This window comes from Camponotus vicinus, unplaced genomic scaffold (assembly GCF_025532165.1).
Source record: "Camponotus vicinus isolate PSW18456_S1 unplaced genomic scaffold, iyCamVici1.0 SCAF_2, whole genome shotgun sequence".
Lineage (NCBI taxonomy): Eukaryota > Metazoa > Arthropoda > Insecta > Hymenoptera > Formicidae > Camponotus > Camponotus vicinus.
This window is the reverse complement of record NW_028141956.1, coordinates 1,568,884-1,594,053: the sequence shown is the minus strand read 5'-3', so window position 1 is coordinate 1,594,053 and position 25,170 is coordinate 1,568,884. Positions and strand designations below refer to the sequence as shown.

Genomic DNA, 25,170 nt, shown 5'->3' with positions numbered 1-25,170 from the left:
TTTATAGAAATTTATCAATACTAAAAATTCTATTCACACAATAATGTATTAAAATATATCTTTTAAAAAAAGACAATCTATAAGAAGTAAACAAAAGAACATTTGTAATAATTATTATAACAATATTAATATTTGTGTATACAGATGTGTGAAATTTAATTTATTGCTGAAAACACAATTTACAAAACATGATCATTCTCTTTATAATGTAATTAAAATTTATTGTAATTTAAATTTTGAAACTTGGCGTTTTATATGTACATTTCACATAGTTTTGCGACAGTAAATATAAATATAAATTATAAGGAAATCACGATTTTATCACGTTTCATTTTTCATCAGTTTTTTTCCTATTTCCAGTATATTTATTTTATAAGAAAAATTAATGATACAATAGAAGTGCAAAATGGGCAAAAGCATCACTTTTTCTGTTTTTTCTTTTCCGCTTCTGCTTCCTTCTCCTTTTCGATTTCTGTTACATATTCACCTATGGTGTCCGTATCCAACATCTAAAAAATTATTGTAATATTGTCATAATACCTTATAAAAGAGATATTTATATTTTTGGTCAAAATATATTTGTACAATTTGGTAAAAATTGCAGATATACCTGTAGTGGCTGTCCGCGTCGCATTACCGCTATTTCCAAATTTTTTTGTCCAGATTGAACTACTTCAAGCAATGCCCTAATCGCCAGTTTTATACAACCTCTTTCTGTCGATACTTCCTCTGTAGTATAATACTTTTCCAAGAATTCATGTACAGTCTTGGCGCTGCGTCCTGTTGCGTTTGCCTTTATGGGAAAGAAGCATTTGATATAAATTTAACTATTAAAATAATTATTTTTTTATTAAACAGAAATATAATAAAAGAAATATTTTTTAAAAATATTTTTTATTAAAAAGAAATTGATTTTATCTTGATATACCTTCCACTCATAATATATCCCTGATGGCTCTGTTTGATAGAGATGTGGTACACCATCATAATCAAATCCAGTTAGCAAACAAGATATTCCAAAAGGTCTACGGCCATTACTCTGTGTATATTTTTGTTTTAAGCCTGCAAATAATCATAATTCTGACAAATGATAATTAATAATATTTATAAATAATAATTATGAAAATAATGATAATTATAATAAAGTAATAATTATTTTAAATAATTTTAATGTTCTGTTAAACATTATATAAATTCTAATCATACCTGCGATATACCTTGTAATATATTCCAAGGTAACAGGATCTTCTACGGTTAACTTATGGCTCTGGCATTCAACTTGTGCACGGTTGATTAATACTCTTGCATCAGCAGTTAAACCTATTAAGAAGAATAGTAACTATTTTATATATTTTATATAGATATGGAAAATCAATATTTATATCAATGATGTATATAGTACCTGCAAAGGCCATAATTACATGATCATCCAAGAGACATATTTTGCGCACTGTACGTTCTTCTTGCAATTTAGCGACAGATTTCTTCTCGACGCCTAAGACTACTACATCGGCGCCACGTACACCGACCTGTCCTTACAAAAAAATTTTCACATATGAATAAAATAAAAAATAAGAAAATATTAAATTTTAATATTAACAATGTTATATGGAGCTGAAATTTATATCATTTATTAAATATTTTAATGCAATTTTTCACGATTTGAAAATGACACGGATATTTATTTTACATATAATAATAGATATATATGATATGATAGAAATGTAATATTATAGTGACAATAATATATTGATACAAAGCTGGTTATCCTAACCTAACTCAGAAAATACGCAAAGTCATACACGAATTAAATCGAAATCAAATAGTTTAATTGGAAATAAAAATTGTTTGTACAATAATAAGATGATTCTAAATAGGCAGGTAAATAAAAGAGAGCCAAGTAGAATCATGGAAAGCGATTTCTCAAGATAGGAGGGAGGTTATGTTGAACTTAGCGTACCGCTGTCGAGCCCTTTTTGACAGCTTCCTGAGCGTATTCCACCTGGAGCAGATGGCCGTCCGGTGAAAATACTGTGATCGCTCTGTCGTATCTTGCCGACATTGTCTCAGCCGTTCGAAACAAGCACCGTTTTGTAAGAAGCTTGAAATGACTCCGCCGTTTTCCTTTTCAGTCACCAAACTTCACCACTTTTTCGTTCCAGCGCGCAGACACGAACATGACAACGCATTTCCCTAGCAATGGTTAGAAAGACTGACTCCTTCACGCATGCGCGACGTAACAGTGGGGATATAAATGTGTCAGAGATACCTTTCTATTTTCCACCGGAAGCCAAGTTCGAACATTTTCAAGTCGAATTTTTATGTAATGTCTAGATATTCATGTATCATGATTGTTGATTTCGAAAAGAATTAGCAATATTTTTATTGAACAGGAGATAAAAAATGATGTTAACATTTTTTGTGTGTCTTAATTAGTCAAACAGCTGTCAAACTATTAAAATTGCCAATTTGTCAGCAATCATGATGCGTGAATATTTAGATACGATGCGTTTGAAAATATCTAAATCGGAAGTAAAACATTTCTGATGTCTTCTGTATAAATTACATATTAAATTATGTATATATCACACACAAGTTGTATTAAATTATATAAATTACTTTGATTTTAATAATTAATCAGACGATATGCATACATTGTATAACTTTCTTTCCATTTTATTTCTTTAATTAAGTTTCCAAAAATTTCTAAATAAATAATAATTTTTAGAAGTTATACAGGATCTTTTCATACTCGCACTAAACATATATATAAAAAATAAAGATTGCCTTCCCGTTTTCTTCATTTAATGCTAAATACGCAGTTGTTCTCTTAAATATGTTCTATTTGATTTTTTTTTTAATATTTTAAGTTAACATTCTATTATTTTAATTTTTATATTGTATTTATTTCTATGTTTTTATATCTTATATATTTTATATATTTTTTTTAAATTTGTAACATAAATTTATGCATTTATTTTGCTTTACATTATTATCGCTGCAGATGTGTATTGTTTACCTCGTTACAATGTGTATTATTCTTGGAACAATATTGCGAGCAATATACAGCATTTATAATTATATAATATACAATATATCCATAATTAAATAGAAATTATGATAATATATGCAATATAAAAATATGAAAAATATACTTTTTAAGAAAAATAATTGTTGTTACTGGAATAATTGTAATTATCAGCGAACGTTTCTGTACTTCCCTGATTTATATAACGCATGTATGACATAATCTCTCGACATTCTTTTGTTTGAAGAAAAATCCTATACAAGTCTAAGGCCGGTATTCATAGTTCATTCTTATATTTAAGATTGTCTTAAGTCTGATCTTAGATCGTCTTAAGATCTCTCTGCTTAGCCAATGAAATAGCCGTATAACATTTTCAAACCTTACTTAAGATGATCTTAAATATAAGAACGGACTATGAATACCAGCCTAAGAGACTGGAAAATACATAAATTGTAGTTAAATATATACACAAATATTGCTTTATAAAATAAAATATATTTTGTATTATCATGTTATATTTTATATTAACATAAATCAACAATTAAACTGTAAAATTATTTGATTTAAAATATTATTCATTGCATATTGGATGCTGTAAATAGATCTCTATTCTAATATTGCTTAATTTTGATTCATAATGATGATATATAAAAACAATAAAACAAATAGTTTACTTCATTTATTATGTTGGAAATTAATTTATTTCACTAACATGAAAATTTAATATAAAATATAAAAGTAAGATGTTTAATATAAAAGTACGATGAAAATAAAATAGCCATATTTATAGTATTGTACATTTTCTCAAATCGTAATATGCAACTGTGAAATGTCATATTTCGTTTCTGAGTTGATTGACATTAATTTAAAAAAGAAAAAATATCTCAGTTTTTAATAAACTATATTATACATGAGAGAGAGAAACATTTTCAAGAATTTAGAACGTGTGTAAATCATAAATTAAATTGAATGTACGCAAAAATTTTGAAATACCAATAAATATTAATTATATTATATGTTCAATCAAATTAACATTGATTGTGTTATCTTAATATGTTTTATTAATCATTTATACTTATCTTTATTATATTTATGTCTTATCACATTGCAATATGTTCATTCTTAATTAATTAACGTTTCGACTTTTAGAATTTTAAACGAATAAGTGGGGATGAATAGGCAGAAATGGTATCATTACTCTTATAAGAGAAACGATCGGCTTAGAGAAACGTTTAGTCAAGGCTGGTCGCTCGCGCTGCATTACATTCGCTATACAACATGATCGGGTCGGTATACTTTCTTTTCATTATCATTCTGCAAAGGTGCATGCAGTAAGCAAAATACCTCGCTGAAGTCGTCAATTTTGCGCAATTCGATGCTACCTAAATTTTATTAGCTTATAAAAAAAAGAAATATAAATTTGTGCAACGTGTCACCTGTGTGAAAGCATAGCTATGTGAAAAATGTTTTGATATATAGAATAATTAAAATTAACATTATCAAAAAATTTTAATTTGTAAATGTTGTGATGCTTAAACAGTGTTATCGATATATCGATATAAAAATATTTGTGATTTATTTAACAATGTGTTTGATAAGTTTATCATTTTTAACATAATTCATTTGTTCTCTTCTAATATACACATTTACCGAATACATAATTATACTATATTTAATTTGTCAATTGATTTGTTTGAATATTTCTTAAACATATGTAACATGTAAAATAATATTAAACATCTCGTGAACGTGCAAAAGACAATGCGGTAATGCTAAATTGGCGTGATAACGCTAATGACGAAATGGAAATTCTAAAAATAGTTTCCCACATCAAATATTTACATAAAGTTGCGTTAAAGGAGTAGAAATTTGTACATTTCTTTGTAAATATTATGAGTGGAGCTATCATAGTGCTTAATAAATTTCAACGGTTAATCACACAATTAAATATATTTTACTTTATCTTCTTTCATAATGCTTATCTTTTTTATTTTGATAACAGCGGAATATCTTAATTTAGACGGATATTCGTTATAAATAATTCCAATGAATAAATTCATTTATTCATCTGTATATGAAATTTTTAATTTACTCTTCTTTAAATATCTTGGATTTATTATTTATTACATAGAAATTTAATTTTGATAATAAAAGTGATTTTCTTATATAATGTTCCATTAAAAAAAAAAAACAATTTTCATTATGATATTTATTTTTCTCAAAAAACAAAAAATATAATAATTATTAATTTTCAATAGGAAGATAAAAATTGTGATAACAGAAAATGAAACAGTGTATGCACTAATTCCTCGAGTGATTGTAATCGTGTGCAATTAAGACGCTGTGCCGCAATCGCACGTAAAACGTCATCATATGCGCGTAAATACGAACGAGTTATTTATCGCAATATCTTAAATCAGATAAAATGAAAAAGAGAAATATTGAAAAAATATTTTCATTGAAGGCGCCATTTAATTTCGCACCTTTTCAAAAGTATTGCATTTTCTACAATAATATTTATTTATTGCGTCACTTGCATAATAAGGGTAACTAACTGTAACTTTATGTTAATTATCAGATAGTTATATAGATAAAGAAAGATTTACAATTTATTTGCATATAGTTATTATTAATATATTTTTAATTTATTTGCATATAGCTATTATTAATATATTTTTGTTCAGAATGTCAAGAATGAATTCACTGACAAAGTTCAGCAAGGAAGAATTTATTTCCAAGAAAATCCTTAAATTTTTTTAAATTTATTGATCCATTAACAGTTCTTTAATAATTGTTGTTTCAATTTGTCGCGGTTAACAAATCGTTAATACTCATCTTAAAAAAATATTTTTTAATATATTTAATCAAAATAAAAAGTTTCTTCAATTTTTTTAATAATATATTTATTTTAATAATTATGTTAATAATTTAAATGAAATTTTACTATTTAAAAATTATTAAAAATTACGTTAAAAAATTATTAAAAACGTGTTAAAAATATATTATTACAAATATGTCTTAATTTAAATTAAATTATTATATAATTAATTTCATTTTATAAAAAATTATATATAAATATTACGAAAATAAATATTAGTATAAAAATAAGTATTATAACAGTAATATTTATAATTAATTTTACTTTTTTATAATCTTCTTATCTATAATATCAGTTAAAATATCATAACTGAATGAATGTCTGGATGAAATGAATGTCTCATATTATGATATACGAAATAAAAATCTTACACTTGTAATTAACCAAATATTTATAATTACGTAAAACATTGTATTCAAAATCACATGAACGTAATAAAAATGTTTGAGTTGTGGGAAAACACGGTATGTTTCTCTATTACAAATTTCTTTATATAATACATCAAGGTACAATAATAATTTGCCATCTTTGATATTATCAAATAGTATTTCTAAAATATAATCTATAAATCATACTTATCTAAAAAAATAATTCTGCTTCAGAGAAGGTTAGCATTGTTCGATGACATTGATTAAAGATATTTAATTCACATTTACGAGATCGTTATATTGATAAAAATTTTTCTTTGTCTGAAACGCGTCTGTTGCATTAATTCCCCTATGTAATATCTTTTTATTGCACATTTATATGATAGAAATCGACGGGCAGAGATAAAGTGCTTTTAACAATATATTTATGTGTTATCGCGTGTGTGATAATCAATTATTCAGTAAAGAAAACGTGCAAATTAGATATTATATACAGATATATATATGTATAAATTTAATTAAATTTCGCAAATTGATTAAATTATTAATTGCGAAACTTGATTGATAAAAATATGTTTTTTTTTTAATTTTTCATAATATATTGAAATTCATATTTTTAAATCATATACATTATGAAATTAATAAAAGTATAACTTTTAAAGACATAGTTCGATGTTGCTTGTAAGCTATGAATTTATTGAATGAAGTATACATGTGTTACGCAATCTCTCAGCGAATCGCATAGTAAATCGCATGTCTTATACGTATATATATCTGCGATTATATGAATGATGATAACTATGTTCTTGAATCAACACAATAAAAGTGACAGTAATATGATGCATAATATCATGATCGCACTAATATCTTTCACGCGATACACATGTTCATTTGTATAAACCGAGTTAATTTTGAGTTTTATCCATCATAAATTATGTTAATCTTGAAGTGTTTATAAAATGGTTATAAAATAATTTGTAATCTACATTTGCAAGCTGTTGCCAATTATAATGTATTCTTAGCGATTATTAACTTTATCATGATTTATTTCGATGTATGATCACATTTTCCGTTCGAATTTTAATTATTAACAAAATTAACATTATATACATATTATGTGTGAAATTATTTTATATTGCAAAAAAGAATTACAAAATTTATTGGACACAATGTAAAACTATTTCCACTATATCATCTCATTATAATTATATTTTATTGCGACTAATAGAGATAACAGTGACGCAAATGTAAACGCGGTCACGGCAAACCATCAGAGCGTAATCACGGTCACGAGATCTATACCGACAGAAGCTTCAAGCATCACTGATTTTTGTTTTACGATTACTACATATTATGCAGTTGATCTTTTTTATCAATCGATAATAATTCGATATGCATTGCGATGATATATCCCTGCCAAAAGAAGAAAATGCATCTGGTAATGAATATTAGCGTACATAACATAATTTATTAACATATGTTGACCAGGTTTTTTTATTGTTTAGCGGGATGTTAATTTACGCATGTATGCCCGTTGATAGAAGCAATGTCAAATAAAAATTTTTTATATTGAATATCAGCACATACACATATATATACACACACATATGCGTGCGCGCGAGGTTCGATTAAGTTTGCAATATCTACAATTAAAGAATGCACGTGTAGTCGGTTCTGCTGGTGATTGTCGCAATATTCAATCGCGAATTTCCATGAAACAGCCGCAACAATTCCGATTAATTTTCTATCGTCAAAAGAATAAATTGTAAAAAAAATCTAATTTTTAACGTTTATATTTTTACATGGTTTGTGCAGAATCAAAAGGAAAAAGTTGGTTATATTTGGCGTGACCGCGGTCGTAGTTGTGGCTATTTTTGTAGCAATAATAGTAATTTTGCTGACGCGCAAAACTCTTGCTGATGACTCAAATATCAAATTTGTCAAATGCGGCTCAAAGTTCATTAGTGCCTCCGAGATGGGTAAATATAAGAAGGTAACATTTATTTATCAATTATTTATAATCAATTATTTTAGTTATAATATGATTGAAAAATTGATAACATTTGAACAGAAGGAAAAAACGTATTTTTAGATATAGTTATTTTATTTTTCTGAAATTTGATGTCGCGAAAAGAAGAAGACTTTCTCTAAAATAACATTTCTACATATCATCAATAATATGAAATGAATTACATTTAGAATTTAATTTTATATGAAATAATAATGAAGGATAAGAATAATGTGTATCTAAAAAAATATATATATTTCTAAAAAAAAGATATATTATTATTAGATATTTTTTAAAGATATTAAAATTATTATTAATTTTCAATAGCTTATTTAATTTATTATTTTCTCACAAATATTCGACTAGCTGGAGAAAAATGCAAAATAAGGAGTGATGACGAATTTTTGAAACTTTTTTATATTTATTGAAGTTTTTTCTATAAACAGGGTGCCGTGACGACAAACGGTCAGGAATGTGCACAAATTGGTGCCAATATCTTAGATAAGAATGGTTCAGCAGTGGATGCGGCGATAGCAGCGCTTCTTTGCGAAGGTGTTGCGTCCTTGCATAGGTGTGGGGTATTGTACAGTTTTCTTTACTTTTATTGTCTCCATTTCATATACTTATCTACTTTAATAAAATTTTATTAATTCTATATAATTCTTTTGCGAATAAAAAATATATTTGTTAAACATATCTATATATATTGTTTCGATTTAAAGTATGGGGCTGGGTGGTGGATTTCTTATGACGATATGGGATGCGAAAAACAAAAGGGCGGATTATCTGGATGCGAGAGAAACCGCTCCATTGGCTGCAACGGAGGATATGTACGATGGCAATGCTCATCTAGCTATGTATGGTAAAAGATTCTATTCATATTAAAGTCGTTATCAATATTTATACGTTTACATCAAAGTCGCTTGTAAAAATTATTGTCAATTACAAGTTAATTATAAAATTTTTCATTATTTTTTGTGCTTAACAATAGATAAATTGCGTGTTATCAAACAGGTGGACTAGCGGTTGCTGTCCCAGGTGAACTTATGGGCTATTGGGAAGCACATAAAAAATATGGAAGATTACCATGGTCTGAATTATTTAAGCCTACAATTAAATTGTGCGAAACTGGATCTCGCATCAATAATTATCTTGCTGCGTATTTAGTAGAAAAGGAGCCTATGATAAAGAATGAGAGCAGTTTGGCGAAAATACTCATAAATCCTGATACCAATAAAGTGTGGGTTGTGAGTAGAATCTATTTTATCATTATAACTTTTTATCTTGTATTTTTATCTTGTGCGTGGCTCAAAATTCTTCCTCTGATTTATCTATATTTTGTGCAGGAAAAGCTAAAAAAATTTAACTATAACTTTTTATCTTGTATTTTTATCTTGTATAGAATTCAAAACTTTTCCTCTAATTCTCTTCTGATATATTCTGTAAAGAAAAAGCTATAAAAAATAACATCTAAATTTTATATCTGTTTGTAGGCAGGCGACAGAATAAAAAGACCACAACTTGCAAAGACTCTGAAACTAATTTCGGAGCATGGTGCTGATATATTTTACAAAGGTAATATTACTCATAATTTAGTCGAGGAGATTAAAGCGTTTAACGGGATAATCACGAAACAGGATTTTGCAGCATACAGGTGAGCGTTTCTTTTCTTGAGATTTCGAATATTTTCGGTTTTCAAGGATATTCATGTGAAAAAAATTTGCCTACTATATCAAAAAAGATAAAAAATAATTACAAATTTATGATCATTTCTATGCAATTAAAATTTTACGACAGAATGTAAAAAACGTGCGATAGTAGATAAAGATACCGAAACGATAATAATAATAGAAATCGTGTACTTCGTAAATAAAACTGCCAAAATAATTATTCGCGAGCGGAATATCTTAACTAAAATGACGAGTCCCATATATTGTAACTCAATATTAACAAATTGATTAATTAACCGTATATAAACATGCGTTAGTTAATTGAAATAATATCAAATATCATTATCTATATAGATATCTATATAGATATAGAATTAAAGCCGATAAAACTATAGAAAAACAGATGATATTGTCGATATCATAAGAATAAAAATAAATTAAATAAATTATTGCAAATGCTGAAGTTCTTCTCTCATTGATTACTTTTATTACATTCTCGCATTATTAATAAATCTGTCGACGATAGTAAATATACATGTAATTATGATCCAAGACTTTAGACGGGCATGCGAGAGGGATGTTATGAAAGTCATAACAGCGTATCGATAATACAAATTTTTTACAGAGCCGTATGGAGAGAGCCAGTCGCATTAAAAATGGGAAATCTGACGATTTATAGCGCTCCACCGCCGGGTTCTGGTGCAATTTTGATGTTCATAATGAACATTCTTCGTCGATTGCTATCGGTCAATAATGAAAATATAATGTGGCAACGTATAGTAGAGACTTTTAAGTGGGCTTATGCAAGAAGAACCGAATTGGGAGATCCTGCTTTCGTCGATGGCATAGGTGAGATTGCATAAATATGTGTATGTGATTATGTTTGATAAATAATAGTAAAATCCATCAGAAAGAAAAGGGGGAGAGAAAGAAATTAAAAAATAAAAATTATTATTATATTAATTTATTTTAAGAAATGTTAATTTATTTATAAGAAATGTTATCAATTCATTTTAATTATTGGATTGATGGATTTTAATATTATTTATCATGTTTGATAAATAATATTAAAATCTATCAGAGAGAGAGAGAGAGAGAGAGAGAGAGAGAGAAGGGGGGAGGAGAAAGAGATTAAAAATAAAAATTATTATTAATTTATTATTAGAAATAGAGATAATTAGTTATTTTAGAGTAAATGTGAATGTGGTAATTTCTATTAATAGAAATAGATAATTTATTTATCCCTATTAATGGAAATTACTGCATTTACATTTACTCCAAATCTATTTTCATAAAAACGTTATTTTATAGATAAAAACAGTTTTCTTATATAACTTTATATCTATGTCATAAAATTTAGTCGAGAAATAAAAAGGCAAATAATTCTTTGTACGTTCACGTTACTTTATACGTATCGAGTCAGCACATTTTTTTTTCCCGGAAAATTGTTGCGTCAAATCATTACACTTAATAAATACTAATAAAGACTTAACAAATATTAGACTTGAAATAACTGCTAGATAACTATCAATAATATGTTTCATCACGTAATATGTATTTAACAAAGTCCAGCATTTAAAATGTATTTGAGTTTTTCTGCGATTTTCTTGAACTTGAACTTTATCAATCGAAGCGCTCAAATTGCGATGGCATTTTTATTTTGTAGACGCGTTGCTCACCAATTTAACATCCGACGATTATGCGGAAATAATAAAGGGAAGGATAAAGGATGACCGTACGTCTCAAGATCCTGAGGAATATGGTGCTGTTACTGAGACAGCCGTGGATTCAGGAACTGCGCACGTTTCCGTTCTTGCTCCTGACGGCTCCGCTGTCTCCGTTACATCGACCATTAATCAGGTGTAAGTAAATTAGTTAAGCTGTATAATACTTGCAAATTAATTCATAATTAAAATGAAATATTTACATTAAATTATTTGCGAAACTGATGTCAAATTATTTTAATAATATTGTTTTAGATTTATAATAAAATAGAAAAATGAACAATATATTTTTATTTTAAATCTAAAAGAAAATCAGTTACTCAGTTTTCAGTATCTTTTTAATAGTAGTAAAGATGAGTGCGCAAAATGCACTTTACGCTATGGATTATAAAGATTTAACACAGAGACGTGTTAAAATTGGAAAAAACAAATCGGTTGAATCGTTGCGCTTTCATATACATATACATATACGTGTACGTATACGTATACGTGTACATATACATTTCTGTGTTTTCATTTTTGTCTTTCATACATTTCTGTCAGTTTATATCCATCTTAAAAATAGAATGACTCAGTGAGAGAATCAATAATAATCTTGCAGAATAATGCATAATATCTTATTAATTTATAAACATCTTTATTTAATAGGCTCGGTGCAATGATACGCTCAGAATCTACCGGTATAATATTTAACGACGAGATGGACGATTTTAGTTCACCCAATATAACCAACGGCTTTGGACTCCCGCCGTCACCGGCGAATTTTATCCGACCAGGCAAACGACCGTTGAGTTCGATGTGCCCGACTATAGTGGTAAGCCATTTAGTGGCAAACGCGAGCATTTAACAAATTTATCAAGAGCTTGAAACTCGAGAAAAAACTCGCGGAAAAATGGATGCTTTTAATGCGCGTCTTTTTTTCGCGCCAAGATTTATTGTAACAAGTTACAATTAACGATCGTGATATCGTGTCCATCGATTCTGAGAATCGCTCGGCTCAATGATATAATTGCAATTCGCAATGCACGCGATCATCAAGATTATTCTCCGACAGCTGTCGCTGCTCGAAATCTCGCTAATGTTCCCTCGCGCAACTTGATGGATTAAATAGAAACTCGAGTAGATTTCCTGTTTATAAGAGCTTTTCTTAAGATTTACAAGGAATAGGAATGTGTAAGAGTTAGACGTCTAACTTAAACTATTTAAATCAATTATGCAATTTTTTTTAGGTCGATCAAAATAACAACGTCAGATTAGTGATAGGTGCAGCCGGTGGCACGAAAATTACAAGCGGCGTAGCGATTGGTATGGCTCTGAATCTTTGGTTTAATTACGATATAAAAGAGGCAATTGATGCACGTAGACTTCATCATCAAGTAAGTTGGACTAGTATAAGTACTTCGAAAAAAAGATCAATTCTCTCTCTCTCTCTCTCTCTCTCTCTCTCTCTCTGATGGAAAATCAAATTCATCTTATTAATCAAGACGATTTTCAATTCCATAAATCTCAATTTTTTAATTTGTCTTTAAATAATAAACAATTAATAACAATTTGATGAACAGGTTCTCTCTATTACTTTTTTAATATTAAATATTTTAATAATTATACTTCAAAGATTATATAAAAAATAAGTTTATATAAAATTAGTTTAATATTTAGCTGAAATTCTTTTTTATATAGAATTTAGAAATTATTTATTCACAAGAAAAATCATCATTATCATTTGTTGAATATTATATTGAACATTAAATCTCGCAGCATTAGACGGAGAATATTATCATTTATCATGAGATTTACATATTTATGAAATATCATATATGTATATTATTAAAAGGATTTTGTTTTAAGAAAATTATTAAAAAATTACAGCTATTCCCTATGAACGTTCAAAACGAAAATGATTTTTGTCCAACAACTTTAAATTATTTGAGGGAAATCGGACACAATGTCACCACTTTTTCTGGAATTGGCAGTGCAATCACGGCAGTATCCAAAGAAAATGGACTTATAACCGCCAATTCAGATTATCGTCGACAAGGAAAAACTGCAGGATTATAAATAAATTATTCAGTATTATTATGCGGATGGACTTTATAATACTAGAAATTCTTTTGTGCTGTCATAATATTTCAATTGCTAGTAGCACTTGTAAGTTATTTTATACATTAACTTTGCATTTATATTATATATTCTTTATATGACATAGAATCTCTATTATCTCTATGTCCCATTTTAAAAAATAAAATAGTACAAAGAATTTCTTAAAATTGATAAAGTCGATCGCAAACAGATAATATGTGATTAAATATTTCTTAAGAAAAAAAAGAAAAATAACAGATTCCTATTTTTAAAGTTATATCATTTTAATTTTAGATTTATATAATTTTAAGCAGATATTTATATAGAAAGCGAAGCAAAAATTATTTTATCTATTCATTCAATATACAATTGTAACGATTTAATATAAAAATATTTTATATACTTTTATATTAATTATTATTTTAGTTTTCAATAAGTATATATATATATATATATATATATATATTTATATATATACTCACACTTATTGAATAATTATATATATATATATATATATATATATATATATATATATATATATATATATATATATTTGTGTATATTCATATATATTTATTCATATATATTTAATACATATTTATATTTATATATGATAAATAACCGAATATTAATAACAGTATAATATTAAAAAGAAAATATAATTTTCTTTTTAATACATTTGGCCATAAATACTTAAAAGCAATTGCGTGTATTAGTATTTCTTTTTATGAGATTATATCTCATTTATAGCGCTTCCCTCTTTCGTTACATTTGTACATACTCCATAATATTTTATATATATGATTAATTATGTTGGTAAATTATTTTGCAAATATCTAAAAGTATTACGCCCCTGATGTTCGTGATCGTCAAGTCGGTATTGCAAACGATATTAATAATGACATGTACCTATAACCTCTATAACGTAGGATTCTATAGCAGTAATATTATGTATCGTTAATAAAATAATTGTGTTTTCACTAATGGCATTATTATTTAATAATATATGAATTCACAAGTTAATAAATTAAAAATTTCAGATAGCACAACAATTTATAATAGCGCATAAAGAAAAAAGCAAAGATAAAAAAAATAATGTACATATTTTAAATATATATTTATTTTAATATAAATATAAATATAGTTAATTTAAATACATATTTATTTTAATATAACTTAAAACATATAAAATATCTTAGCATTCGTGCGTGCGTGCATATGTATCTTTATTATTTCGTATTAAAAATTTTCAAATTCATATTAATACGTTAAGCATTATCCTTATGTATGTGCAAAATAGAAATATTTCTTGTTCTTGAAATATGATATTTTTTGTTTTTATGTCTCTTCTAATAATCAACATTTCCATAATTATGCATATACATGCGGTAGTATTTGTAAAATATATTTGTAAAATTATGTTAACAAAATTAAATTGCAGAATTTAAGTAAATTTTATGTTGTAATTAATATATAAATTGTTTTATATATATATATATATATATATATATATATATATATACATAAAATTTAATTTTAATTTTTTAAATTAGCAAATTAGAGAAAATTAAAAAAGATTATGTGGTTATAAATTATTCAGTATGATTGTACATTCGACGTAAATATATATAAAGTTAAATACGTATATAAAGTTGATGATTTTACAAGCTCAACTGTCAGATAATTTAGGAAATAAAGAAATGGAATTATACAGATACATATTTATATATTTTCGTTTATCAATATAAATAATGAATTATAAATAATGAAAATTCTTTAATATGAAAGATAAGAAGTTATGATATTTATAATTTTCAAATATGAAAGAAAATATTCTAAGAAAGATTTCTATATACACATCATATACACAATATATAAGGCATTAAGAAGTGTTATTAGGAAATGCCTTCAAGGTTACTGCCGCGTTAGTAATCAATATTCCTTTTGAGTTTCTACTTTAATCACTGTGCTCGCTGTACGTCTCGAATATAGAATATCTCTTTCCGTTAAATCAAACATGACCTTTATTAATAATATTTGCGTAATTAAACCAATAATTTGTCCGCCTTCGTTATCATAGTAGAATGTAAACAAATCCAGTTTTTTATTCGTAATATAATATGTAAAGTACTCGCCATTTTATTGTGCAGCCAGCACATTTTAATCTGCTATTGTTCTTTCACAATTAAAGCAATTCAAAGAGCGAACAAATGTATTTAAGTAAAAATTTCTTTTATAATATTTTTTCTTTAAACAAGGCATATTTTATTTTTAAAGTGGTTAAAAAAATTATAGTTGCAAATTGAAAATAGAACAAACATTATATATCTATTTATTTCTAAATGGTCAAACAGAGATGAGTCTGTTTATTGTCACACAAGAGTGATTTCAAAAAAGTTTCATAACTATCCTGACTCATTCTACTGACATGGTGATTCATAATAATATCTCATATCAATCATTTCAATATCGTGAAACGTACATATCATACAAAATAACACGTTGTAAATCAGAATATTTATTAAACCACTGGATATGAGAAGAAGTTCGTTTTTTATCAAAAAAAATTTTGATTAACCATCAAACCGCATACAATTTACATATTCGATATAATTGTATCTTCCGCAATGTAATTTTCCAGAATAGAGACATTACAAAATCAATATGTACTTTGATATGATAATATCATGAGTGAACGAAGCTTAAATGGAATAACCATGACTGGAACTGCTCCTGACTACGTACGCCTGGAAATTCCGATCGTGATTACGAGTATTTTTATTACAAGTCAGAAAAAGAGAAAAAGAGAGAGAGAGAAAGAGAGGGAGGGGGGGGAGGGAGAGAGAGAGAGGGGAGAGAGAGAGAGAGAGAGAGAGAGAGAGGGAGAGAGAGAGAGAGAGAGGCTCCTGCCATTGATTGATTTAAATATAAAACCTCAATAGAATGTATACGAGTACGATTGTGTGATTTGCATCGGGCTTTTCTATCTTGTATGCGTGCCAAGTTTTAAAGAAATACGTCACCCGATGAAGTCAATGCGATTACAATAATTTTAAGAATGTACGATTTACGAGCATTAATTGAGATTCCCATTTGAAAATAAGATGACTTATCTGCAGAGAAAGAGAGAGAGAGAGAGAGAGAGAGAGAAAAGAGAAGGGGGAGACAGAGACAGAGAAAGGAAAGGACGAGATGGTGGACAAAGATTCTTAATTTCCGGTGCTTTGTTCTTGTGACCATGGTGGTCCGTTTCATTTCCGTTTCGTTGTGCCGAGGTAAACGAAATGAAGGAAGAAAAAAAGGAATCAAACACATTATGAGAAGCGACCACTGCGAGTTCCGATTAAAGCATGGTATTTTCACGCGTATTTGTGGAAAAATTGTCGAGTTATTTATTATAAATATTTCTAATGAAAACTGATGATTAATCTTTAAACATATAGTGATGTTAATTTTTAAATGCTAGTACTAACGAAATGACAGCTTTAATTCTTTTTAAAAATACTGCATTATTTAAATGGAAAGTTTTTAAATATTGCTTTATATTTTACTGTTATCTTTATACATAGAGGGATTTTATGTATAGAAGGAAATTTTGTTTGGTTTCAAACATCTTATTAGTCACAAGACTTGATGATTATAAATTTTTTGTTTAAATACGTGATTTAATTGTTTTGTGAGCTTGAAAATTGGTTTGCTGGTTGGGATTTAAATAGAAGGATCATAATCTTTCATTTACTATTTTTATTTATCTTTGAGATTTTTACGCAAGTTAAATAATGATGTTATTAAAGCTAACTTCGCGTTGATGACTAACCGTAATTTGTTTTCAATAATATTTTCATCTTATAAAAATATAAAAAGTTTTGATAAAAGCCAAACGTGAATATTACGATTAATATAAAATCTAATTTATTTAATCTTCATATAATACTCATATCACATGAGCATTTTATAATCTATATTAATTTAAAAATAATACATTTTTAAGAGACAGAAAGAGAGAAAAAAAGAGATTAAAGTTAGAGATTTCTATATTTATGTTTCTATAAATAGAATATTATTTAATCTCTGTAAACAAACATATATATTTTTATTAGATGTGACATCTTTGAGAGTATCCAGGATAAAGAAATCCGCATATATAATCACACACACATATATTATATATATATATATTATTTTACATGATTTCATATAAATAGGAAAAATAATGCGAAAATTCTTCTTTCTTTCTACATTTCTTTCAATGTTTTTTTCTAAAAAAAATGTAAAAATTATTCCTTCAATCATATTCAAATTATTTTTATTATTTTTCTTGTACATGGGGAAACAAGAAAATGGAAACATATATAAACGTATTTTCTATAATTCTATATATAATTCTGTATATTTATATATGATTATATATGATTATACATGATTTATATATGATTATATTTATGTATAAACTTTTTATTCTCGGATGATTTATACTATATGCTATCATTCTTTCTAATTTTAATTACACTTCTGTATATTTCTATGCAAAAGAATTATTTTCCTAATGTATTTTATAAATTATTAATTTCACTGAATGTTTTAAAAAATATTAATTTTTCTAAAGAAAAATTTTAATAAGAATGATAAATGATGTGCGTGGACTTTGATTCTCTCTGTTTTGTTATCCCCTTCCTTAAAGCGATAAAGTCTACATAAGTAGGAGTTTGACGTACGCATCGACAAGCATTGTGCTCGCCGGTAACAGTTGTCAGTCAAGAGTCAGAGCTAAGTCTGACTGGAGGTACTGCTGGCAAGGTCTCTGAGCAAGCAAACGAAACAACACTTTCACCGGGATGCTGAGGGAAACGGCTCTCGTTTTCGCGGCGCTCGTCGTATTCGCCGGTGCAACCGCAGTTAATCAATGCGATACTGGTAAAATGCTTTGATATATAAAAACACACAAGTTAATCTATCAAATCTTTTTCTTTAACAATTTTTCATATATTATATTTAAAACATAAATTTTCATATTATAATGTTATGTTCGTAATTTATTTCTGTTTTTTAAATTTTTTTAGACAATTTTACTTTTATACATCATCTAAAATATAATCAGACGAATATAACGCGATAATAAATGAAAACTTGTTAGAAAATAATTAAATGATCAATAGTGAAATTATTACTTCAAACGTGCAAGAGAAACTTTTCTTTGTGAATTTCGCGTTAAAGTATTTCATATTAATAAAATTTTCGTGGGAATAAATATAAATTTGCAAAAAGCCACGATTGTGTTGGGTGTTATTAAAACGGTTACAGATCTCAAGATGTCGGTTAAAAATTACATAGCTCTTATCAGAATATCGAAGCATCTTCGTGAAACTTTCTCGACGTTACGTTGTGGTGAAATTTTATTATATAATATTCCTAAAATTTTGTCAAAATTTATCAACGCATTTTATAATTATGTTGATAAAAATGCTTTACCAATATAAATATGTAAATATTTTCGTTATAGTTTAAATTATAATTTGTCCTTCTTACATTGTGTGTAAGCACAGTTTAGAAGAAATTATAAACACGCTCTATTTATAAAGTAAGAAAAGGTTTAACGATAAAATAAGTTTCGATTTACGACTGATGATTAATAAACCATATTTATCAAAATTAAGAAATACAGAAACAAAAATATAACATAAATGATGAAATCGATAAAGATGTAAACATATAAAATATAAAAATAATACAGTTAGAAAAAAGCACATGTGTCTTTATTTAAGACTTAGAGTATACTTATTATCATTATTTAATGTTTATCGAGAAAAAAGCTTATGTATAATTATATATAATTATATAATATATATAATTATATATAATATTATATATTAGATATAAACTTTTCTTTCCGAGTAATTATTTACATTACATTTTATCTTCGAGCACAATATCAAATAATATTTCTTTTCATATTTAATATTTTGTTTGAATGTTAGTCTTTCTTATGTTCAATGTTTTCTCTTGAATATAAGAATAACAGATTTGACCTGTCATATTGAAATTTCTTTTAGCAATACAATTCATAAAAATACATTGTGAAAGTTTGCAAAAACATTCTAGGAACATCCTATAAAGAATGCAGAATCCGTCACGCAATATGATTTTCAAAAAATTATAATGTTTTTTGCTATAAATTTTTTCGAGATTGCATCAACGGAAATAATGTCTATATAATTGTACGACAAATTGCTCAAGCAGAAATTTCCTTTAGAAATTATTAGATGACGAGACCACCGAGGTAAATTATCACGCGAGTCGAGCGAGTGAGCATCGAGCGATTATGTTGAAGATTGTCTCTCGTGCCATGATGTATTCTATAATTAGTATTCTCTAATTTTATCAATCCACGATGCGCTTAATGACTGCTAATTATCGGAGCCACTATGCGAACGAGGCAACGAGCTTTAATATTGTTATTAATACCCGTGTAATTACTTGTGAGAAACATAATTGACACGCGGTGAAAGTGACGCGCGGAATACTAACGTGAGCGTTAATTTATGACATGTTACATCATTAGAATTTCAATATTATATTAACATTAAAAACTTTAATATTTTATTCGTATAAATTTTCAAGTGATAATATTTTTCCTCGATATATCTGATGACGAAAACAAGAAACAGCGGAAAAGCGTATATATGCATAAGGTATATAAACCTATTTAGTACGTCGATTATCGACTGACCAATTTATGAATACCGTTAGTTTAGTTGGAGTTTCCCAGACATATAAAAACTTTATAGTATTTGTGTTGATAGTTGGAATATTACGTACATTTTTAATGTATTCGTGCTACTAACGCGTTTACTTTATTACGTGCACGTTTTGTAAAAACGTATATTATTTTTTAATATTGTTCTTTTATTAAACAAAGTTTTTATGAACCATATTTGGTTTTTATTCAATTTATCGTATATGCTTTTAATATGGTAAAAAAATTGTTTTAATGTTTGAAAATTATCAGTTTGATATCATGCAATAATTATAAAATATATATTATAAAAATTATATTTAAAAAATTCAAAATTATAAATACTGTATTTTAAAAATTTTATTATAAAAATTATGTTAAAAAATAAACGTTCGTATACAAATATTTATTGAATTGATATATATTCATGTTTTATCTAGAGAATCGTGTTTCCTTGTAAGTAACTGTATTTAACTATTTAAGTATTGGCCTTCAGCTTGCGGACATAATCATAAAAAACAAGTACATATTGTCTCTTAATGTATTTGCTCATCATTCTTTTCCAGCTAAAGATTTGCAAAAAATTATAAGTATCAACTACGTAATTCGTTTTTATGATGTTTTTATGTCATAGTTTTTGTGAAATTAAACTTATCTACTAATTTTATAAAGATGATTTATAAAAATTCTTTCTATCGCTCAATGAATTTTCTAAAATGCATATAGTTAATCGTTAAATTAGAATTAATTGTTTATGAAATTTAATAATGCGAGTATCCCCTTAGATTAATAAATTTTACGAAAGAAGTAACAAGAGAGACGTACTATTTAAGAATATTCAAATTGATTGCTTTTTCTTTTTATTGACTCTGCAATGACTTTGAATCTCTCGATGGAGGAGATCAAGCATTCCAAGGTAGTCTACATTCAAGCTGCAAAGAATTCTTGTTGATATTTGGACTCTTATCATTTTGTAATATATACATATGCATATTTTTTTAACGCGCTTCTATTTTTTTAATTTCAGGCTGCCTTATATTTTAGACGAATAAAAAAATAATATACATGTTATATTAAATATAAGTAATGTATATATAATAAAATAATGTGAATTTATATGTATGTCGTTATGCAACAAAATGTAGCAGATATTAAAATATTAAAGTTATAATATTTCATTTATCTATAGTAATATGATTTTTTATTGTTGCAGGAATTCCGTTCGAGGATTCTACGCAAATCAGCGTGGCCGATTGCGATCAACCGACATGCATATTGAAACAGGGAACGACTGCTACGATAGAGATCAAACTGGTGCCCAGCAGAACCATTGAAAGTTTGGTCAATGAAGTGAGCGGGATTCTTTTCAATGTACCTGTGCCCTTCGTAGGAGTTGACGGAACGGATGCCTGCGAAAATATTTACAACACCGATGGTAGCAAAGCTGGGTGTCCGTTAAAAAAAGGCGTCGAATACATGTACAAGAACAGCTTCCCCGTATTGACGTTTTATCCTAGGGTAATTTTACATACTTCTTTATTTAGTTATTATAGTTTAAGAGAAAAAAAACTGTATATGCACGTGTAATTACGTGTTATTACATTTACATATTTACATTAATATAATCAAAGATAATGATGAGCAAGTAAAATCGCGAAGTCCTTTAATGTTCGAATATAAACTACTCCTTTAATTACGCATCGTTTCATCAGTTAAGTTGTCATGTTGCGATAAATGATTATTATAATATGTTTACAGGTTTCATTGGTCGTACATTATGCATTGCGAGAAGGAAATGACAGACTTATATGCTTCGAGATACCAGCAAAAATTACAAAATAAACTGTCGTTGCTGACTTCGACAAACTATAATTAAAAGTCACATGTGTGCATGATAGCCACTCGACTCGAGCTTATATAATTTAATTTACTGATGATGCAACATAGTATGCAAAATAATCCGTTCAATGTAAAGCATGTTATGCTGCAGTGTGTATATAAAAAAACATTTAAAATAAAATAATTACTTATATATATTTTGTCAAAGCGATTATTCAGCTTATTTCATTTTCCTTTTCGTATTAATTTTCAGGATTTTTTAATAGATAAAATTATTGCCAAAGATTAATATGCGAGCATAATGCAATTCATAGATATAAAATTATACATATATAGATTATATATTAATCAAAATAATTATAAAATAGTTATTGTGTATGTGCGTATGCTAGAAATTAATATAATCATAACATAGTTTAGATAAAATTATAGATCGAAACATTGATTTTTATTTCCATTTATTTTTGTTTAAAATTAACGATTAAATATTTATCATCTATTATGAGTAAGTAACTATAGCTAATCGTGTAAGTGTCACTAATGACCGTGTGAGTCACTAATATACTTAAGTTTCTTTAGTAACATTATTTAAATATTTTTATATATTTATATACTGCACTTTTGTTTAAAATTATGATAGAATCAAGTTAACTTTTAATTTACATAATTATTTGTTAATTTAATTTATAATTAAATAGTATAATAAGTGATTATAAATATATAATAATTAATTAATTGCTGTATTTAGCAATTAAGAGAACAAAGAAGCTATTAAAATAAAAAATATTAAAAATTCTAAAAATTGTAAGGTCTATTCGCGTTGCTCACACTTTTAACCTATCTTTCTCTTTCTCTGTCATTCAAATATATATTTATCTTAAATGCAAAAATTTTTAGGGAAAGCAACACGAACAGATCTATATGTATTATATTGTATTGAATATTATCGATAGAACTCGAAGATAATTAAAAAATTAGAGAACTTGACATGTCTGATCGTCGGTAATATCGGACTAGCAATCATATATCGACTGAAGTTTATGCTCCAGAAACATGGATAGAATTTAATATATTTAATATTTTATTTTAATAACTTAATATTTAATATTGTATATAATAATCTCGGAATAAATATTAGATATATCTAATGAAAAAGTACACATACATAGAATGTAAAAAGTATACATACATACACACACAAAATAATTAAATTATAACAAGTATCATAATTTTCAAGAAAATGTTATTTTTAAAGAGATATTTATGAAGGAATAAAAAGATAATAGTTTCAAACACACACATATATAGAAATTTAATATTAATCATAAATATAAAATTGCTGCGTACGCATACGTACAAAAATAATGCAAAAGCACTATATTTTTAGTATAATAAGAATCCAAAAAAATAATATTTCTTCAATAAGATACACATACCTGTATACCTGCAACGACGTACAAACTGCTGCATGTGACGGGGAAATAGCCGCGAAGATGCTCTTTCGCATGCAGAAGACGCTAAATGTTGGCGCGATTTAATACGTTACGATGAACATATACGACACACCTTCACGCGAGACGGCGAGACTCTCACGTCTTCTCGATGCGTCGCGTGATCATGGAATGTGAATGAGCGTTCGCGATTCTCGAAGTATGAAAACAAAGTCGCGGAATCGTCATGTAAATATGTTCGGACCGTTCCGTGTTTTTGTCGCACAGTTGTGTCTGTTGCGCGCGCGAAAAAAGTGTCGGAGGCGTCTCACGTAATGGAAGGTACACGCACCGGCAGAAATGGTGTCCCGGTATGCTTGTGTGACGCTCACTGACGTCACACTCACACAAGCGAAACGCGCATGTACGCGGGCCGGACAGCGAGAGAGAAAGTGGGGGTAGAGTAGTGGGGGACATTCCCATGTTGCGTCCTTCGCGCACGGCACAAGAGCGAGAGAGAAAGCACTATAAGACGTGATACCGAGTTAGAGGTGTCCGATAGCCGTCTCTCGCTCGACGCTCGAACGAGAGAGTGCGAGCGAGACAGCTATATATCGCGCGGGACACCGCGCTGTTTCTATACGTGTTTCGTACGCTTTAATATCGATATCGATATATTTTTCATTTCTTTCTTTAAGAAATGCGGCTTAATCGCGTGCACTAAAGGTCGGCATTCATTCTGTTAAATTAAATAATAATTAAATTATATAATATATAAAAAGATAAAATTTAATGAAGAATAAATTCTTGGCTCACGTACGTGCGCGCTTCGCGTGTGTGCGTATGACGTCGACCGTTCACACATACGTACCGGGACACCATTCCTGCCGGTGCGTGTACATACGTCGTTATTATCGCGTATCGATTCGCTTTTACGTGATTGAAAACGAACCGAGATTCCTCTCGCATATTTCCGCGCCGATGCTCAACATCATCATAATCTATATCATAATTAGCTGCATCGATTAAATCTGTTGTGATATCTACTTGTATATTCGAACACATTTCTTTAATATTTATTCCGAAGAATTTAGAATTTTATGTTAAATGACATACTTTCGTGTGCTCTAATAATTGCATTTTTTCTATTTATTTGTATCTTTTTCCATACATGTCAAAAATATGTTTGCATTTCATATCAAGTATAAGGCTAATATTACATTTGTCGTACGACAAATTTTTTAAACATTAATTGGCTGCAGAACAGAAAGTCTCTGAAGAATAAAAAAATTACTATCCCGCAGCCAATCAATAATGCTTAAAAAATTTGTCGTACGACAAATGTAACATTAGCCTAAAAAGTGAACAGAATCTGCGATTTGTATAATTCTTAGACTCCGTACATGTCAAAGG

The 25,170-nt window shown here is 27.5% G+C and overlaps 3 protein-coding genes across 4 annotated transcripts; 2 read left to right on the top strand and 1 right to left on the bottom strand.

Annotated features, from left to right (window-relative positions):
- Positions 1 to 139: 139 nt before the first annotated feature.
- Prosalpha4 (proteasome alpha4 subunit) lies at positions 140 to 23,941 on the bottom strand. The gene is made up of 7 exons (XM_083092378.1): positions 23,764 to 23,941; positions 1,961 to 2,193; positions 1,403 to 1,529; positions 1,207 to 1,320; positions 929 to 1,062; positions 611 to 793; positions 140 to 509 (listed from the first exon to the last, which is right to left on the bottom strand). The coding sequence occupies exons 2-7, from the start codon at positions 2,060 to 2,062 to the stop codon at positions 420 to 422; spliced, it is 750 nt and encodes a 249-aa protein (XP_082948504.1). The 5' UTR covers positions 2,063 to 2,193; positions 23,764 to 23,941; the 3' UTR covers positions 140 to 419.
- LOC145967461 (scoloptoxin SSD14) lies at positions 4,246 to 14,097 on the top strand. 2 transcript variants are annotated; one of them, XM_083092376.1, is made up of 11 exons: positions 4,246 to 4,314; positions 8,090 to 8,267; positions 8,729 to 8,853; positions 9,005 to 9,144; positions 9,297 to 9,529; positions 9,776 to 9,936; positions 10,578 to 10,801; positions 11,619 to 11,814; positions 12,325 to 12,490; positions 12,906 to 13,052; positions 13,546 to 14,097. In XM_083092376.1, the coding sequence occupies exons 1-11, from the start codon at positions 4,307 to 4,309 to the stop codon at positions 13,732 to 13,734; spliced, it is 1,767 nt and encodes a 588-aa protein (XP_082948502.1). In that variant the 5' UTR covers positions 4,246 to 4,306; the 3' UTR covers positions 13,735 to 14,097. The 2 variants fall into 2 exon arrangements, with proteins under 2 accessions (XP_082948502.1, XP_082948503.1); XM_083092377.1 differs by lacking the exon at positions 4,246 to 4,314 and adding an exon at positions 7,393 to 7,712.
- Positions 18,477 to 22,520, top strand: Npc2b (Niemann-Pick type C-2b). The gene is made up of 3 exons (XM_083091103.1): positions 18,477 to 18,669; positions 21,702 to 22,006; positions 22,247 to 22,520. The coding sequence occupies exons 1-3, from the start codon at positions 18,591 to 18,593 to the stop codon at positions 22,328 to 22,330; spliced, it is 468 nt and encodes a 155-aa protein (XP_082947229.1). The 5' UTR covers positions 18,477 to 18,590; the 3' UTR covers positions 22,331 to 22,520.
- Positions 23,942 to 25,170: the final 1,229 nt, after the last annotated feature.